Source organism: Eubalaena glacialis, chromosome X (assembly GCF_028564815.1).
Source record: "Eubalaena glacialis isolate mEubGla1 chromosome X, mEubGla1.1.hap2.+ XY, whole genome shotgun sequence".
Classification (NCBI taxonomy): Eukaryota; Metazoa; Chordata; class Mammalia; order Artiodactyla; family Balaenidae; genus Eubalaena; species Eubalaena glacialis.
Window position 1 is genome coordinate 44,845,790 of NC_083736.1, and position 20,572 is coordinate 44,866,361.

The 20,572-nt window shown below is 43.0% G+C and overlaps 1 protein-coding gene across 1 annotated transcript; it reads left to right on the forward strand.

The window, feature by feature from the left end:
• The first annotated feature begins 4,395 nt into the window (after positions 1-4,395).
• On the forward strand, positions 4,396-7,877 carry USP27X (ubiquitin specific peptidase 27 X-linked). The gene is made up of 2 exons (XM_061178142.1): positions 4,396-4,528; positions 5,326-7,877. Exons 1-2 carry the CDS (start codon positions 4,396-4,398, stop codon positions 7,596-7,598), a joined length of 2,406 nt encoding a protein of 801 aa, XP_061034125.1. The 3' UTR covers positions 7,599-7,877.
• Positions 7,878-20,572: the final 12,695 nt, after the last annotated feature.

A 20,572-nucleotide genomic window follows, 5' to 3' on the forward strand; every position in this document is an offset into this window, starting at 1 on the left:
GGGGATTTTAACAACACCTACTTCTTAATATTGTAGTGAGGGTTAACCAATTTAGTAGAATAACTCTTGGTATACTTCAAGCACCATGTAAGTTTTACTTATTATTAGGGTTACTAAGAAGCCAAAAGAAAACTAGGCAAAGGATGTAAACAGGCATTTCACACACAAAAAAGGTAATACAAAATAATCAATAAACCTGAAAATATGGTTGACTTCACTCATGATGAAAAGCATTAATTTGTTTATTTCACATGTATTTACATATGTTTTAAGTGCCAAAGAGGCATTGGGAATAGAATAGTGAACATCTTACTCTCATGGAGTTTACATTATAGTAATTGTGTGTGTGTGTGTAATATTTAATACATCATGTGGTAATAGTGTTTTGAAGAAAAATAAAGCAGGGATGGGGTGTCATTTTATATAGAGGCCAAGGAAGGACTCTGAGATAAGGTGATAGTTAAGCAGTGATCTGAAGAAGTGAGGGAGAAAGCCATGAGGATTTCTAGGGCTAGAGCTTTCCAAGCAGAGTGAACAATAAGGGCACAGGCTTGGAAGCAGGAGCCAGCTTAGCTTATTCAAGGAACAACAGTACGTATAGTTTGTTTGAGGCAAGGCTGAGTTGATAGAAAGTGAAGTCTAAGAGACTGAGGCCAGACTCTACAGGGCTTTACAGGCCAGGATGAGGACTTGGGACTTCACTAAGAGTGAAATGGAAAGCCTGCTGTCACTTGGGAAATGTATTCAGCTATGCATAACAGGGATCCAAATAACAAAGGCTTAAATAGGATGACGTTTCAAGTGTTATATTGATTCTAGGACACATCATTATTTGATGTACCAAGAAAGAGGAAAAAATGCTGGCAAATATAATCCACAAGCTGTCATTCAAAGATTTCAGAGATGTTGAAGCATGAAGAGATGTACCTTTTAGAGTTGGTAACATATGGCATTTTTTTCTCATGTAAGATTAGGTCCTGAGGTAATCAGTTTTTTGGCTGCAAGATGGCTACTCAGCTATAGCCATTAAATCCTCATTTCCAGGAGGAAGAAGGAGAAATGAAGAAGGGGGAAATGCCTTTTATTCTTCCATATTAATTTTGTAAAATTCTCCTCCAAAAAACTCGTTGGAATTTTTATTGGCATTGCCTTGGTTGTGTAGATCAACTTAGAGAGTGCTGCCTAATGTCCAGCATATAGCGCTAAGTTGCTGATCCATACGTATATTACAGTCTCATTTATTTTTCATAAAAAAGATAAATGTATAAAACATGCTTGTATTTGCATAGAAAATTTCCCAAAGGATACATGACAAACTGTTAATAAGTGGTTATTTCAGGGGAATAGAACTGGGTTTGATTGGCAGGGGAGAGAGGGGCGTTAACTTTTCATGTTATGCCTTCTTTTATCCCCCTTTTAAAAACCACAAATATTGTATATATTACAATATATATATACAATAATATATACAATGTATGTATTACAATATATATACAATAATATATACAATGTATATATTACAATATATATACAATAATATATACAATGTATATATTACAATATATATATACAATAATACATACAATGTATATATTACTTTTATAATAACAAATATAAACCAGCAACCTTAAAAGTGGAGTGTGTATTACCCTGGGGCTATAGGACTTTCCAAGGGGTAAATAAGCACTTACAGTTTTAAGAGGATCGATTTCTACATCCTCAAATTTCATTTTCATATTTCCTAAAATTGATCTGCCAGAGAACACACTAGCAGTGGAAGAATCAAGCTGGATCTCTTTTTCCATCTCCCTTTTCACAATAGTCCTTTTTGCACTTTACAAAAGAAAAGCATATCTTTGAAAAAATCCTCAGGGAACCAGAGAGACAGTTCCAAACACTGCTGCCAATGGTGAAGAAACAAATTGCTCTAACAAATGAATATATTGGTATCAAATCCTTTTGCAATTCAGATGGCTTCCAGTAAAATTGAAAGCGAACCCAATGGAGCTGTCAGCTGACTAATCATGAAAAATAATTTTGAAGGTAAATCATTGTGTAATTTCCCCCATATATCTTCAAAGGAGTTCAAATACTTGAGTGATATTGCTAAAACAAAATATCCATTCCCACTTACTTATTTATATAAAAGAGGTTTCTGTGTGCTAACGTTTAACCAAAAAAAAGTAGGAAGAGAATTGATGCTGAATCCTGCCTCCCTCTAAAAATAAGCAATATTTATCTATGGATACACCAACCTTTTTAAAAAAAAGACTTATCTATCTTTAGTAAATTTTTGTTTTTACGTTTAATAATTACCCATCAAAATTTGTAATATGTTTACAATTTTTTGTAATATGTTTACAATTTTTTGATCTATCATATTCCAACACTAATTGTCATGATAACTTGAGCAAAAGTAAATTCTGAACAATACTTAGAGCTTTAGGATCACAGGAACATTTAAAAAGCATTTAACTAGCAGAATATACACATATTTTTGCTGCAGGGAAATACGATAGGATAATCAATAAAATCATTTCAAGTGCAAAAATATAGATCATAAAGATAAAATTCTGTTAGAAGAATAAAATGGAATTGAGAATCCAGGGAGAAAAGGGAAAATGTACACCTAACTATCAAAGAAGAGCTCGGTTATGAATTTTTAAAACATGACGGTGGCTCTCAAATCACTAACGTATTTAGGTTTCACTGCTTTCACGTAAAACTGTGACGTTTTGTTTGTGAATGTTAATATCTGTCAGAAATCACATTATTCGCAGCTTGACATTTTGGATGCAAAATTTGAGATGTCAACCTAAATGTGTGTGAAGGAGCACAACGTTAAAAAATATTTTAGAGAGCATTTTGATATAAACCAAGTTTTATATAAACATACAAAACAAATATCAGAGGGAGCATCATATACTCTTTTGCCACCTTGTGGCCAGAGTTGTATTCAACCCTAGGCATGGCAACTGTAATGAGGAGGGGGTCTCTTCTTAGGTCAGTCCCTCTGGCTAGCCTTCAGTCAGGTCTTTGTGAGGCAGAGATGGTGGCATTCTCCCAGGACTGAATCCAGACCCATACAAGCACCAAGCATCGAAAGGATTATGCTGACCCCCCCCACCCGCCCCCGCATGTGATTCAGAGCAAAAGCAACATGCAATCAGGAAAGGAATGTAAGGAAGTACAATAAAATTCTGACTTTTCCCATGAGGACTGTTTAAAAAAAATCTAATGTCAAACTGTTTCTGATATTTTTTTCTTGATTCTTTTGTTTTTGGTGTCTCTTCTCTGCTGGTGACCTAGACACTTCCTCAGTCTGCCTTTTGGGGAACCCAGGCCCTGGACCAAGTGTGTTTGGTACAGCTCCTAGTACAACACCTGGTCTGGGTTGGCGCTTAATAGACATTTGTCGAGTGAGTGAATGATGGCAGAGCCGCCCCCTTCCATTCCAGAACATGCTGGACGTGGGGGCTTCTGCAGGAAGATGATCCGTAAAGCAGTCAGGTTGCCATGGTTAGTCTTCAGTGGCAGATAGCCTTGGGTGCACTGAGATCTTTAGGTCTCTTTGATGTCTGTTACTCTGTGGAAGTGGGATGAGAGTATCTCCTGTGCTTCCCCGCCCCCACCCTTGCAGGAGCAGGATTCCTTCAGTGGGTGCTCTAGTTGCAGTTCCTCTTGTTGCAGGCCAAAAAGGGCAGGCATTTATTGGAAGGATGCTGAAAGGGGAGGCACCAGGGCAGCTCTGGGGACCTCAGGTGTATGGGAACCAGCATCCTATCCTCCTTAGGGGCTCCTGATTCCTGACAACCACCTCCTGCTGCTGACCCCAGGAGGCCTAGGCACTTCCCCCTACCTGGAGGAAGGGGCCAGGTGGAGGGGTGATATCCCCCGCTAACCAGGGAGAACTCTGCCACGATGTAATCAGGCAGCACAGCCCCACGGGCCGGGCAGTGCAGCGTGTACTGGGCCAAGGCCAGCTATCACCAGGACTCAGGGGCCAGACTCTCCCTGGAACACAGTCTCCCTGACTCTCGAGCACGGGCTATCTGCTTCTCCTGAGCCTTGTGCTGACGCCTGCCCTGGGCTGCACTCCCCGGGACCAGCACCTGCGGTCGCTTCCCAACATCCCCCAGCTGCCCAAGACCTAAGCCGCTTGTTCTGGGCTCAGTCTTCGTGGGCCCCTTGGTGCCGCTGCCCACTGCCAGCAGCTCTCAGCGCAGCAGCGCCTCCCAGACGCGTGGCCGCCCACTGCCCCCACCGGTAGCTCCACAGATGGAAAAGCTGCTTTCCCGCCCCTCCCACCTGCTGCCCGACCCGGGTCTCTGCTAGGGCTTGAGGGTCTTGGGACAGTGTCCTGTGGTTCAGGCCCCGCTCTCAGCTGTAGGGGAGATGGCAGCAGTAGGCATGGCCTTGTTGTGCCTCGTTCCTCCCACTGCTCCCGGGGCGGCTCGGCGTCTGCTGGGCCAAAAGGCCGGCTGCCAAACCCTCAGCCCACCCTTGGCCTTGGGAGCCCGAGGAAAAGGTGACGAGGAGGCGAGAAGCAGGCACAGACTGTGCAGAGCGCCGATAAGATGGGCGTGGGACATGCCTCCTCGGGCCCGGTGGCCTTGGGAGCTCTGCCCCTCTGCATCTGGGGTCCAGGCCTGTCCCAGAATGGAGCTGGGGCTTCATCCTTATGGGGCAGAGCAGAACCTGGGGTGGGCGGGGAGCCTGGGACAGGGATGGGGACACGCTCAGTCTCAGAGATGATGGCCTATCACAGCTTCTGCCAGCGCTCCTCAGGACCCGGCCTCTGGGGGGCCATTTCCCAGCCCCAGGGGCGTTTCTGGACTTGGCTACCCTTCCGTCCCTGGCCCCGCAGGGCTGGGGGAGGATACATGGATGAAGGGAAGGACGAGGAGAGGGGAGGAGACGATGAAGGGGGTCAGAGCAGCGATTGGAGCCGAGAACTGGAAGCGCCTTAAAGAGACTGCGCGGTCCCCGCCCCCCTTCCCGCCAGCCTCAATGAATTAGAGCTGTGTTTCCCAAACTTGCCTGATCATAAGAATCCTCTCGGGCCCTAGTTAAAGATACAGGTTCCGGAGCACGTCCCTTCGAGACTCTGATTCAGTTGGGCTGCGGGTGGAGCCAAGGAATCTGTAATTTTAACACGCTCCCACGTGATTCTCGTGAACAAGCAAGTTTGGGAAATATTGAATTAAAGGAAACGGGGCCTGGCTGCAGAGCGGCCTCCGCTAGAGGGCTACGGCGGGAGGATTCCCGGGGGCGTCGCCTGCTTCCGCCGCCGCCTCCTTCAGTGAAAGTCCCTTTTGGGTCCAGCTGCCACAGCCACCGCGCTCCCTCAGGCCGGGCGGGGGACACCCCAGGTCTGCGTGGCCCCCGCGCCGCCACGCCCAGTGGCCGCCCGAGCCCTGCGAGCAGGGGGAGGAGCCGCCGCCAGTGGAGGCGGAGGAGCAGAGGAGGCGGAGACGGCGGAGACGGCGGAGAAGGCGGAGAGGAAGGTGGAGGCGGAGGCGAAGGTGGAGGGGAAGGTGGAGGCGGCGGGGAAGGTGGAGGCGGCCGGGAAGGTGGACGCCACCGGGAAGGTGGAGACGGCAGGGAAGGTGGACGCTGCCGGGAAGGTGGAGACGGCGGAGGGTCCGGGCCGCCGGGTAGAGCTCAAGCTGGAGCCCGAACCCGAACCCGAGCCGGCACGGGAGGCGGAGCAGGGGCCGAAGGGGGAGCCGAAGCAGGAGCCCGAGGATGAGAACCCGGCGCGGAGCGGCGGTGGCGGCGGCAGCGACGAGGTTCCTCTCCCCACCCTTCCCTCCGACCCCTCGCGGCCCCCCGATCCCTCCCCGCGGCGCAGCCGTGCCCCCCGCCGCCGACCCCGGCCGCGGCCGCAGACCCGGCTCCGTACCCCGCCGCAGCCTAGGCCACGGCCCCCGCCCCGGCCCCGGCCCCGGCGCGGCCCTGGGGGCGGATGCCTGGATGTGGATTTCGCTGTGGGTCCACCAGGCTGTTCCCACGTGAACAGCTTTAAGGTGGGAGAGAACTGGAGGCAGGAACTGCGGGTGATCTACCAGTGCTTCGTGTGGTGTGGAACCCCAGAGACCAGGAAAAGCAAGGCAAAGTCGTGCATCTGCCATGTGTGCGGCACCCATTTGAACAGACTCCACTCTTGCCTTTCCTGTGTCTTCTTTGGCTGTTTCACAGAGAAACACATTCATGAGCACGCTGAGACAAAACAACACAACTTAGCTGTAGACCTTTATTACGGAGGTATATACTGCTTTATGTGTAAGGATTATGTATATGACAAAGACATTGAGCAAATTGCCAAAGAAGAGCAAGGGGAAGCTTTGAAATTACAAGCTTCCACCTCAACCGAGGTTTCTCACCAGCAGTGTTCCATGCCAGGCCTCAGTGAGAAATATCCAACCTGGGAGACAACCAAACCCGAGTTAGAACTGCTGGGCCACAACCCAAGGAGAAGAAGAATTACCTCCAGCTTTACCATCGGTTTAAGAGGACTAATCAATCTTGGCAACACGTGCTTTATGAACTGCATCGTCCAGGCCCTTACCCACACTCCGATCCTGAGAGATTTCTTCCTCTCCGACAGGCACAGATGTGAAATGCCAAGTCCCGAGTTGTGTCTGGTCTGTGAGATGTCTTCGCTTTTTCGGGAGTTGTATTCTGGAAATCCATCTCCTCACGTTCCCTATAAATTACTGCACCTGGTGTGGATACACGCACGGCATTTAGCAGGGTACAGGCAACAGGATGCCCATGAGTTCCTCATCGCAGCGTTAGATGTCCTGCACAGGCACTGCAAAGGTGATGATGCCGGGAAGGCAGCCAACAATCCCAACCACTGTAACTGCATCATTGACCAAATCTTCACAGGTGGCCTGCAATCTGATGTTACCTGTCAAGCCTGCCATGGTGTCTCCACCACGATAGACCCATGCTGGGACATCAGTTTGGACTTGCCTGGCTCTTGCACCTCCTTCTGGCCTATGAGCCCAGGGAGGGAGAGCAGTGTGAATGGGGAAAGCCACATACCAGGAATCACCACCCTCACGGACTGCCTGCGAAGGTTTACGAGGCCAGAGCACTTAGGAAGCAGTGCCAAAATCAAGTGCGGTAGTTGCCAAAGCTACCAGGAATCTACCAAACAGCTCACAATGAATAAATTACCTGTCGTTGCCTGTTTTCATTTCAAACGGTTTGAACACTCAGCCAAACAGAGGCGCAAGATCACTACATACATATCCTTTCCGCTGGAGCTGGATATGACACCGTTCATGGCCTCGAGTAAAGAGAGCAGAATGAATGGACAGTTGCAGCTGCCAACCAATAGTGGAAACGACGAGAATAAGTATTCCTTGTTTGCTGTGGTTAATCACCAAGGAACCTTGGAGAGTGGCCACTACACCAGCTTCATCCGGCACCACAAGGACCAGTGGTTCAAGTGTGATGATGCCGTCATCACCAAGGCCAGTATTAAGGACGTTCTGGACAGTGAAGGGTATTTACTGTTCTATCACAAACAGGTCCTGGAACATGAGTCAGAAAAAGTGAAAGAAGTGAATACACAAGCCTACTGAAGTGACACACAGACCTACCTACCTGTAATGGAAGATGACAGCACCCGTACTACAACTGGCATTGAGATTTAAAGGACCTACTTGCATGGCCCACGGGCCTGACAGAGTAAGAATTGAACAGTTCCCAGTGTCTAAAAGGTCCTGATTGGAAGAGAAATAGAAGGGGCGGGAGAAGAGGCTCTAGTCTTAAGCGGTCATTTAAAGGAAGGTTAAATGGCAGGATGCTCTGGGTGGGGGAGGCAGGAGCAGGGAAATCCTGACACTGGTACATATCCTATATTCCTCCAAAAGATTGTGTGGGAAAGTGTGGGGTGGGAGGGGGGTGGTGTGGGGGGGGGGTGTGTGCCCTTGTAACCGTAAAACATCTTTCTCCATGGGTGTTTCAGCTTCAACTGACCAATCACATAACAGTTATATGTCTGGGGGGAAAAAGGAAAAGTTCATACAAATGTAGCCCATTACATATATGGGTATGAAAGCGGAAAAGTGGAGGAGCCAGGGATATCTCATTGACAAACACCTTTGCCAGTTTCTTTGTATTCGTGATTTTTTGTGCTATTAAATGCAGTATTAAACAAAGAAAAGCCCACGTGGGCCTGTGAAACAAGAAAGAAGGGGGCTTTTGTATAAGGGGAGCAATTGCTCCAAAGGTAGAGAAGACAAGAAACACTGTAAGATAAGCAACCAACACAGACAGGCCTCAGCTAAGAGTATAGTGTGTGAGTGTTTTTTTTTAAAAAAAAAAAAAAGCTGTATGATATACTTGAGCAAATCAATGAACCTCTTTGCGATTGTTTTCTCATCTGTACAATGCAGATAATTCCTACCTTAAAGGGTTACTGTTAAAGATTAAAGGATATAAAATGTGTCAAAGTATAAAGTAAAAAGGCTTGGAACTTTGTAGGGGCTCAGTAAATGTTCGTTGGATCTGAAACTTCTTTGGACCAGGACCAGAATGCATTAGAGGTGAGGGTCAGCCCTACCTGAGACCCATGGACAGAAGGGACACACATTGTGTCACATGTAGTCACACACACACACACACTCTTATAACTCCCTCCCCAGTACTGTCTACTTGGAGGCCCAAGGCAGTGGATCCCACTATTTTCCCTGGGTACAGGGCATCCCAGTCGGTTCCACACCTGGGACTGGGGGGAGAACCACAGCTGTCCCCCCAAAGTCATTATTCTGTCCATTTGGGAAACTGTCATGTTGTTATCATGACTCAGCACCCCAGTGATGGGACTCAGGGCCAGTAGGCTGACAGGCTTCCACGTGAGGGTGTTGGTGGTCTTTGCCCTCCAAAAGCATTATGGGCATAGCTATGTTCACCTACAGGCATAGATCAGGAGAAAGACTGTTTTCCAAAGCTCACTGGTCTACCAGCCCAGGGGTAGTGGGGGAGTGGCACGTTGGCCTCCTCTCTGATTCTCACGGAGGGCAGAGCGGCCTGTGGAGGGCTAAGCTCAAACAGATGGGATGTGCCCAGGACGGGTTAAGCACTGGTGGTGGTTCCTTCTTTTCTCCTCAGCATCAGATACAAAAGGACCTAGTACCTAGAAAATCCTGAGGGGGGAGGAGGGGAACTGAATGTTTCAGACCCATGGGGCTTGGATTCACTGGCTCTGGTAAGAGGCTGGGCTCCCCCAGGGCTCCCCAAGTCTACTTCATGGTCAGCTCATTTGGAAATGTATATTTATTTGTGTGGTTGTGGAGGCATCTCCAGCTAGCTCATAGGCATTTTTAGGACAGGGGTTGTGTCTCCTCTTGTACCCTGGGCTGTGTCCTCAGCCTCTAGCACAGACCCTGGCACATAGTATTTGAAACATTTTCCAGATGGATGAATTAACCAAATCACCTTCCTTTCATAACCAAATTTTCATCATCCCCCCACCCCAAGGCTCATAATCCTCAGGAGAAAATGTAAAAAGTGTTATTTTTGCTATCTTGTAGGCTGGGGGAGAGCAAGAGGTAAGTGGCCTCAGATGCCACTTGGCACCTTCATGCAGGTATCTGACTCCCCTTTGGGATGTGCGGGAGCCCTGCCTGGGAAGACCGCCATGTCCTCCTTCCTCATCTCTGCCACAGGAAGAGTTCAGTCGGGCATGTGCCACCAGATCCTGACTGCTTGCACAGACGCTGTCTTTTACATTTGTAAAACGTTTTCATTTGGAAATAATTTCAAAGTTACAGGAAAGTTTCAAAAAGAAAAACAAATAGTATAAAGAACAGATTTACCTATTGCTAACATTTTACCCCATTTGCTTTATCGTTTGCCTGTATGCACTCCCGTGTGTGTGTGTGTGTGTGTGTGTGTGTGTGTGTGTGTGTTTGGACCGACTGAGGACAGATAACATCATGGCCCTTTATGCCCGAGTACCTCAGTGTGCACTTCCTAAGGATAGCATGTTCCCTACATCACAGTATAGTTAGCAGCTTCAGTAAATTAAACATTGGTATAATACTATTATTTACTATTTGTACTCCAGTTTTGTCTGGTGACCCAATAATGTCCTTTATAGCATTTTCCCTCTTCATCACAGGATCTGGTCCAGGACAAGGTATTGCATTTAGCTGTCATGTCTCTTTAGCCTCCTTTAATCAGGAATATTTTCACAGCCTTTCTGCATCTTGTATGGCATTAGCATTTTTAATAGAATATTCTTCATTTTGGGTTTGTCTGATACAGAAACTGTCTTTTAAATACCCTGTACTCAGGAATAGTTCTAAGAGATATGAATGGCGCGAGACTGCTGAAGCTGATCTCCCTGTCTCCACTGGTGGAAGGCACAGACCACCAGAGGGAGCAGCTGTACCTGGCAGTTCCTGATTGAAGCATTCACCTCTGTCTGGAAAACACCATTGTCCCTCAGCAACAGGGGAGCCATTCAAGCCCAGCCCTATGCCCCTACCCATCACCAACCCCCAAATTGAGCCATGGAGTGTAACAGCAGCAGGGCCTGCTTTCAGATCACATCACTGTGGGAACCAGGGCATCATGTATTTGGCAGGTATGTGTTACCTTGAGCTCAAATGCCATTCAGGCATGTTTGAGCACGTCTGGTACATGGGCGGGCACCTCCATGGTTGGGGCCTTTAGGGGGATCAGGAGGTAGCACCCTTGGCACCTTCATCAATATTCCCATGGTGGGCACAGCAGCAGTGGGGTGGCGGGGAGGGCGTAAATACTCCTGAAGCAGTTTCATGGGCAAAGCACACAAAAATGGGGCCCAGAATAAGTGAGGAAGAACATGGGAGATGCCCAAAACAGATTGGTTTGTGACATACTGGGGACTTTCAGACACAATTGGGCTATTTTACATGGGGGCTGTAATTCCTGTGTGAGCAGATGTGGGCAAGAGCTGGTGAAATTTAAGCTAATTCTTTAACTGAGACTCTCTACTTCCACAAGCTGATAAAGCCAGGGAAACTCAGTTCATATGTAGATTTATGATCTGGGCCCAGAAGGGTACAGGCAAAAGATGGGTGCTCACAACTGGGGGCCTTATCCACCCATAGAGCTCAGGATGAGGGACCAAACAATGGGGTACTTTTACCTTTTACCCACTACACATGCTTCCCACAGTTTCTTGGCCTAAGAAATTGGAAATCCAATTTCCAATTGGATTTGGAAATCCAGAACCCTATCACTTCCCATTTCCTGGAGTAGCCAGGTGCTGAAACTTACTCTGGCCTACAGGTCACATTTGGTAACTGCCTCACTTCTTCCCCATCCACAGGGAATCCTGATCAGGGATGCCATCAACCAAGAGGTCTTTTCCAATCAAGAAAAAGCACTGTATAGCACATAGAATTCGACTCAACACACTGTAATCACTGTAAGAGAATATATAAGACTGGTAAGAATATGGAAAAGAATATATATATGTCTCTCTGTAAGTGAATCAAGTGGATGTACACCAGAAAGACACAGCATTGTAAATCAGCTTTACTCCGCTATAAAAATAAAGATAAATTACAAACAAACAAACAAACAAAAATGGACCCCATACTACTCATTGTCATAACGCAATAGACCTGGTGCCAGGAACCTATGTTTGCACCAAATGTGTATTTCACACCCAGAAGCAAAGGCCCTGGTCCTCTGAGAGTATGTAGCCGAGCACCCACAGTAGTGTGTCATTTACACACTGACCTTCCCCTGCAGGTGACCTAATGCTACTTTTAAACTCTTGCATTGAAGCATATCAAATATACAGGAAATACACATATCATCAGGGTACAACTTCATGAATTTCTACAAAATGAACACACCTCTGTAAACAGCACTCAGATCAAGAAATAGAACGTTACCCGTAAGTCAGGCCCCCTTTCTGCTTCCTTATAGTCAATAACCCCAAAGGGTAATCCCTATTCTGACTTTTTTCACTGTAGATTAGTGTTGCCTTTTAAAGTGCCATCTATAAAAGGAACTGTTCAGTATGTACACTTTTGTGTCTGCTTTTGCTCAACATTATTTTATGAGCTTCAGATCTGAAGTCTTGTTGTCAAGAAAAATTATGTAGAGTGTCATTATTTCTGCCTAATGAACTAAAAGTAAGGATTCCCTACTCTTCCTAGTGATTTCTCACTTATTGAACCAATTCAAAGGGACCCAGGCCATTGCAAAGTTGGACCTTGAGAGGGTCTTTAATCACCTTCATGTACAAGAAAACAGTGGATGGAAAACAGCCTGCCAGATAAGTTTGGGCTTATTTAGGCACCCAGAAATGTTAATTTTGGGCAATACTCCAACCCTGTTCCAATAGCTCCTGAATGGGATACTCTATTCTAGTGAGGCCTCAAACTTAAACGTGCATCAGAATCACCTAGAGGGCTTGTTAACGCGCAGATTGCTGGGTCCCACCCCCACAGTTTCTGATTTCAGTAGTCCTGGGATGGGGGCAGCATTGAGAATTCGCATTTCAAACACATTCCCAGTTGATGCTCATGCTTCTGGCTCTGGGACCACACTCTGAGGACCACATTCAATTTGTTTTCACATTGTGGTACTTGGTGCCCAAGGAATCTATGAAGATGGCCCTGGAGAACACCTTGGGGAGCTAGAGGAGGGGCAAATTGGTGAGAATCAGGAACTCTGAAATATAAAATCAATAAGAGGGCGTTATTGATTTTATATTTGGGGGTTCCAAGTAATATCTGAAGAAAGAGTTCTGCTACTAAAATTTTGTGAAGTTGAAAATCACTCTGCTAAGGAACTTTAGACCCCAGGGGAGTGATGTATTTAAACTACATAGGTGGTATATCCGGAGAATGATCCAACATGCTACAGAGACCTGGCCTCATATGTACCCTTAATCTAGATGGTCCTGAGGGGGACTTAATTTCCTTGGAACTCAGAGAAGTGCATAATTATGAGGGTGGATGTGATAAGAGAAAATGCTTAAGTATAACTACAGCGCAAAATCATATGTATAAAGTATGATTTTCTTCTGGCAATATAGCACACTAAGACGACATGAACAGCGCCCCCCCCTCAACTACAAACACATAGTAACACTAGATAAACTGTAACAAAAATTTTAATTTATAGCTGAGCTTAAAAAAACAAAAGGTAGAATCTCCAGAGAAAAAAGAAAAAGCCAGTCTAGTAATTGTAAACAGACACTGCAATAACCTATTTGTGGTATTGGTTCTAGATATCAGGCCGTAGGGGCTAGGGGCTCAGAGCTGCGAATCTAGTGCTCATGCAGGTACTGGCAACACAGCCTCAGGTCCACCAGAGGCAGAGAAGCTGTAATTAAAGCCTCTGGATAAAGCCTTTAGTAGCTTCTCTGGTCATTAAAAAGGGGTTTGGAGAGTAAGCCATGAAAAGTCTTATGCTCTCTCTGGAGCCACAAGAAGAAATAAAAATCCCAGGCCTATGTCATATGTGGATATGGGGGTCTAAATTTACCCTACTGTGTATTATGGGAATCACATGCTGAAAAATTAAAACAAAAATTGGAGCAGAACAATTCAAACCTCTAGAACCTCAGCAAAAGCAAACACATTTTTACAATACTGGGCACATAGAATCCCACAGAAAAAGACAATATCTGCCCAAGATGTACTCAGAAACAAACAATAAAAAGATTGTACTTGCAAAGAAATGACATGCCATGAAGGTGAGTCACCAGTTGCCACAAGGAGGAGAATTAGTACTCCCAAGAAATACTGATGAGATGAACTTCTACTCTTTTTTTTTTGAGAGTGGAATAAGGACGTTTTCAGAAAAAATAAACCTAAGAAAGTTTAGCAATAATAGACTTAACTAAAATAACTACTGAAAGATATACTTCAGGAAGAAGGAAATTGAAATTGGAGAGGAGGAATGAATAGGAGGCAAGGAACAGTGAACAAAAATTGGTAAACATGGGGCAATCTAAATAAGCATTAAGTGCATAAAACAATAATGTTGAATCATATGGAGGTATAAAAAAAAACTGGCACTAGAGCACAAAAACATGTAAAACAGCAGGAGGCTATTAATATTTAAAGCATTCTAAGGCTCTTGTGTTGTTTGGGAGGAGAGTAGGGATATTGCCTGCGTTTGGACCTTGTTAAGTCAAGTATGAATGTTTAAACATTTAAGAGTGTGGACTTCTAGTTTCTGGCAATGGCAGGCTTGGTTATTTGATTCAACTTTCCTACTGAAGTAATGAAATATACTGGATAAAAATTTTCAAAACCACTGAAGAGCTGAGAGGACAAAGGGAAACTTTCAGGCCAATTTTTGGATGAAAGCTTGTAACCAGACAGGTTAAGTAGAGTATTGGCACACCAAAGTCAATTTGCTCTGAGGGCATTTGCCTACATTGCCCACCTGAGCTTTGAACCAGTGGCCACACAGGGCTGGAGGGAGAGAAGTTAAGGCTCAGGGCCAGCCCATGGTAGGGGTTTAATAGGAGACCCTCTCCACATTAAGCTGAGACCCCAAAGAGCTATATCAGCTGTGTAAGGGCCAACCAAAATGAAATCTGCCCCTGTTCCCAACAGTCCCAGAGAACTGTACAAAAGCCTGTCTAGGCACCAAGCAGAGCTCTCTTGCTAAAAATAAAGGGTATAAAAAAGGGGAGTGGGATGGAGAACAGTATGGAGTTTCCTTAAAAAACTAAAAATAGAGTTACCACATGATTCAGTGATCCCACTCCTGGGCATATATCTGGGGAAAACTCTAATTCGAAAAGATACATGCACCCCAATGTTCATAGCAACACTATTTACAATAGCCAAGACATGGAAGCACCTAAATGTCCATCAACAGAGGAATGGATAAAGAAGATGTAGTACATATACACAATGGAATATTATTCAGCCATAAAAAAGAATGAAATGATGCCATTTGCAGCAACATGACCTAGAGATTATCATACTAAGTAAGCCAAACAGAGAAAGACAAATATCATATGATATAGTTTATATGTGGAATCTAAAAAAAATGATGCAAACGAACTGATTTACAAAACAGATATAGACTCACAGACATAGAAAACAAACTTACAGTTATCAAAGGGGGAAGGGGAAGGATAAATTAGGAGTTTGGGATTAAAATATATACACTACTATATATAAAATAGATAACCAACAAGGGCCTACTGTATAGCACAGGGAACTATACTCAATATCTTGTAGTAACCTATAATGGAAAAGAATCTAAAAAGAGAATATATTACATATATATATATATGTATAACTGAATCACTTTGCTGTACACTTTGCTGTAACTAACACAACATTGTAAATCAACTATATTTCAATAAAAATTAAAATAAATAAATAGATGATAAAATTTTAAAAAAGGGGGGAGTGGGTAAAAAATAATCATCCCTGAGAAAATGAGGCCACACTCCAGTCCTCAGATTTGCACCCCTATCACCCATGGCCTGAATCAGCCAGGGAACTTCAACCTATTACTTTGGATTTAAGTGACTTCCAGACAGGTAGTACTCCACAGTACTCAGTAGAAACAAATACAAAGCCTCTGGAGGAGAATCTATCCATTCCAGGCCTCAGGGAACCCCCACAAATAAGTTTTCAAGGGCACAATGACCAGAAAACACTAAAATTGGCATACAAGGAAACAAGGCAACTTGAGTTAGAAACAGCAGGAATGAGAAATAACAGAAACAGACTCACACAGATTTCAGATAAGAGAATTACCAGACCCATATTTTAAAACAACTATGTATACATGTTTAAAGAAACAAATTGTTAATTTGAAAATATCCACAAGGAAGAGAAATCTATAAAAAGTGATATCGCATATTGGGAAAAAATGAAAAATAACTTCTACAAGTGAAAAATACCAACTCAGTAAATGTATCTGGCAGAAATGTGCACATAAGTGAAGAGAGCATTAATGAACTAGAAGATAAACCTGAAGACATGATCAAGAATGCTGTATGGAGAGAGGAAACGAAATAGAAAATACAGGAAAGAGAGTAAGAGATGTGGAGGATGCAATGAGAAAATCCAGCACACATCTGATTATAGTGTGAGAGAAAGAGAATATGAATATTGATGGGGCAGAGTCAATATTTGAAGAGATAATGGCTGAGAATGTTTCTCATCCTAATGAAAGAAATCAACCCACACATTCAAGAAGCCCAACAAATCCTAGGTAGGATAAATAAAAAGAGGTCTAACCCAGACTCTGCAAAAAACCAAAAAGACAGAGAAAATGAAGTCAGAGAAAGATGACAGATCATGTCATAGGAACAGTCACTAGACTGACAGCTGACGTCTCAACAATCAGAAGATAGTGGAATGATCTTCAATTTGCTGATTGTTAACTTTTAGTATTCTATGCTCAGCAAAATTTTTTTAAAGAATGAGAGTGAAATAAAGACATTTTCACACAAACATTGAGATAGTTCCTCACCAGCAGATACTCACTGAAGGAAATTCAAAGGAGTGTATTGTAAGTAAAAAGTGGAAGGAAAATTATCCCAGATGGAAGATATGGGATGAATGAAAGAATGAAAAGTAAAGATGATGGTAAACATGTGGACAAATGTAAATAAATATGAGGTATTAAACAATAATCATTGGTAGTCTAGACTTGAAATACTAGACAATAATAAGCATGTGAGTTGGGACAGTCAATGAAGTTAAAATGTTCTAAACTCTTGTATTATCTGGAAGGAAGGTAAAGGAATTTTTTTTCATTTTAGACTTTTGTAAGTTAATTATGCATGTCATTATTTCTGAGGTAACCATTAAAAAATAGAAACAGAGTGCAGTGCATAATTTCCTAATTTACACACTAGTAGAGGGAGAAAATGGAATAATTTTAAAAAGACTATATAGGGCTTCCCTGGTGGCGGAGTGGTTAAGAATCCATCTGCCAATGCAGGGGACATGGGTTCAAGCCCTGGTCCGGGAAGATCCCACATGCCGTGGAGCAACTAAGCCCGTGCGCCACAACTACTGAGCCTGTGCTCTAGATCCCATGAGCCACAACTACTGAGCCCACGTGCCACAACTACTGAAGCCCGCGCGCCTAGAGCCTGTGCTCTGCAACAAGAGAAGCCACCATGATGAGAAGCCCGTGCACTGTAACGAAGAGTAGCCCCCACTCGCTGCAACTAGAGAAGGCCCGCGCACAGCAACAAAGACCCAACACAGCCAAAAACAGAAACAAAAACAAATAACAACAAAAAAGACTATATAACTTCCAAGCTACTGAATGGGAAAACCCCCATCAATCAAATTGAAGGCAAGAAAGGAGAAGAAAAATAAAGAAGTGCTGAAAAATTAGGGTAAATAGAAAGCGCAAATAAAAATGGTGGTAACAAATCCAAATACAATAATACAAGATAACAATAATCCACATGGATTAAATTCTCCAGTTAATAGTGTCAGATTGGATTTTGAAAAATCTAGCCATGTGCTCTTTAAAAGAGACATATCTAAAACAAAAGGTCACAGGTTGGAAGTATTAAGGAATGAAAAAAGATATTCAGGAAAATCCTTAATGAAAGAAAGCTAGCATAGCTCTGTTTATAACATACAAAATAGATTATAAGACCAAAATCATTATTAGTGATAGAGGGCATCACTATGTGATGATAAAAGGAACAGTTCAGTAGGAAGATATAAAAATTCTAAATTTTATATATTTAGTAACATAGCTTCAAAATATATAAAGGAAAAATGGTCAGAATTATGAGGATAAACTGACAAATCTATAATCATAGTGGGAGATTTTAGCATACCTTCCTTAGAGACTGTTAGATTAATCAGACAAAAAAGCCAATAAGAACATATATCTGAACTGTACAATTATCAAGTTCAATCTAATGGATGGATATATATATACACACACACAATAATATATATTACACATATATATACACACACAAATGCACACACACTCACAAATATATTGCCATGCACATAAGAGGTAATACATACACTTTGTTTTCAAGCACACTTGGGATATTGACCACATTCTTGGCTATAAAGTAAGTCTCAATAAATACCACAGAATTGGTTTCATCCAGATCACTTTCCCTGAACTAACTTAATTAGAAATAAACAACAACAACAAGCTTTAAAAATTGTTTGGAATGTTTAAAAAATACTTCTAATTAGCTCATGGGTTAAAGAAAAATCATAATGTAAATTAGAAAGTATTTAGAACTGAATGATAACATCGATATTAAAACTTGTGAGAGACCGCTAAAGCAGAACTTAGGGGGAACTGTATGGCCTTTAATACTTTTTATTAGAAAGAAGGCTGAATTTTAAGGACTTAATCATCTAATTCAGGAAGTTAGAAAACTGACAACAAATTAAATGTAATGAAAGCACAACAAAGGTATAAGCTATGTAAGATCATAAATCAATGAAATAGAAAACAAGAAAGCAATAGAGAAGATCAATAAAACCCAAACCTGGTTCTTAGAAAAGATAAACCTCTAGCAAGACTGAACAAGAAAACAAGAGGCACAAGTGAATAATATTAAGAATGAATAGGGGGCTTCCCTGGTGGCGCAGTGGTTAAGAATCCACCTGCCAATGCAGGGGACACGGGTTCGAGCCCTGGTCCGGGAAGATCCCACATGCCACGGAGGAATTAAGCCTGTGCGCCACAACTACTGAGCCTGTGCTCTAGAGCTCGCGAGCCACAACCACTGAGCCTGTGTGCCACAACTACTGAAGCCCGTGCACCTAGAGCCTGTGCTCCGCAACAAGAGAAGCTACCGCAATGAGAAGCCCGCGCACCGCAACAAAGGGTGGGAGGGAGATGCAAGAGGGAGGAGATATGGGGATGTATGTATATGTATAGCTGATTCACTTTGTTATACAGCAGAAACTAACACACCATTGTAAAGCAATTTATACTCCAATAAAGATGTTAAAAAAAAAAGAAAAAAAAAAAGAGTAGCCCCCACTCACCAAAACTAGAGAAAGCCCGCAAGCAGCAATGAAGACTAAATGCAGCCAAAAATAAATACATAAATAAATTTATTTAAAAAAAAAGAATGAATAGAGTGACAAAATTACAGGTACAATGGATTTTTAAAAATAATTTTAAAATACTACAAACAACTTTCTACCAATAAATGTAAAATTGTAGATGAAACGAACAATCTTCTAAAAAAATATAACTTTGCAAAACTTATTTAAGGAGAATAGAAAGCCTAAAAGTTATATAAATATTTTAAAAATTTGAATCAATAGTTAGTAAAAATCTTCTCTCCCCTAAACTAAATTAAAAAATATGTTTCTAAGGTGAGATCTACCAAATCTACCTAATACAAACTGTTCCAGGAAATATAAAAGGACGGAGTACTTCCACATCATTATGTGCAACAAATATATAATCTTTATGGATAATAACCAACTTCACTTACAAACCTAGACACAAAAATCCCCAAAATGCTAGCAAACTGAATTAGCAATGTATATGAAAAAGGTATATCATGTCCAAAGGATGCAAGGATGGGTTAATACTAGAAAATCTATTGAGACATTTGGCTAAAGATGGAGGGTTGAATCCCACATTAGATTTTCCTCTCTCCCAAGACCCCACTAAATTAATAGTAAAGGAATTTTATTTATTTGTTTGTTTGTTTGTTTATTTAATATTTATTTATTTTGGCTGTGCCGGGTCTTAGTTGCGGCACACGGGATCTTTTAGTTGCAGCACATGGGCTTCTTAGTCGCAGCATGTGGACTCCTGGTTGCAGCATGCATGCAGGATCTAGTCCCCTGACCAGGGATCAAACCCAGGACCCCTGCATTGGGAGTGCGGAGTCTTATCCACTGGACCACCAGGGAAGTCCCTAAAGGAATTTTAAAAAGCAACAAATCCACAAAGATAAGGAGAATGAGAGTATATAAGAGCAATAAAGTTGGGAGGTCTAGAAAGTAGCTTTGGTTTCAGCTCCAATATGTAAAAAGCTTAGAACTTATTACTCCCATCCTTACAACAAGAAAGCTGGGTGAACTGAAAATAGATTATTTTCTTAGACCGTCAGAGAACTGAAGTCACAGGGCAAACTGCCATCTTGAAATCTAGAGAGACAGGCAGATCCAAAGAGATTCAGCACCCAAGATATGCTTACCTGGAATAGAAGCCAGTGGAAGCCATAGCAGTAAGACCACTTACTTGACCAGTAATTTTGACATATTGCTGAAAACTGAGTTTGGAGAGGGAGAGAGAACATATATATATATATATATATATATATATATATATATGCAGAAGAAATATTTGAAGCAATTTGAAGCAATAATGGCCAAAAATCGTCCAAAATTATTTACATACACAAAACTGCAGATCCAGGAAGCTCAGAGAACACCAAACAAAACAAAATAAAACACAAAAAACCCACACCTAGGCATATTCAAACTTCAGAAAACCAAAGGCAGAGAAAGTCTTGAAAGAAGCCAGAGAAAGCAGATGGATGAATGACAACTGACTTAGCAGCCCCAATGAAAGCTGAATCCTAAAATGGCAG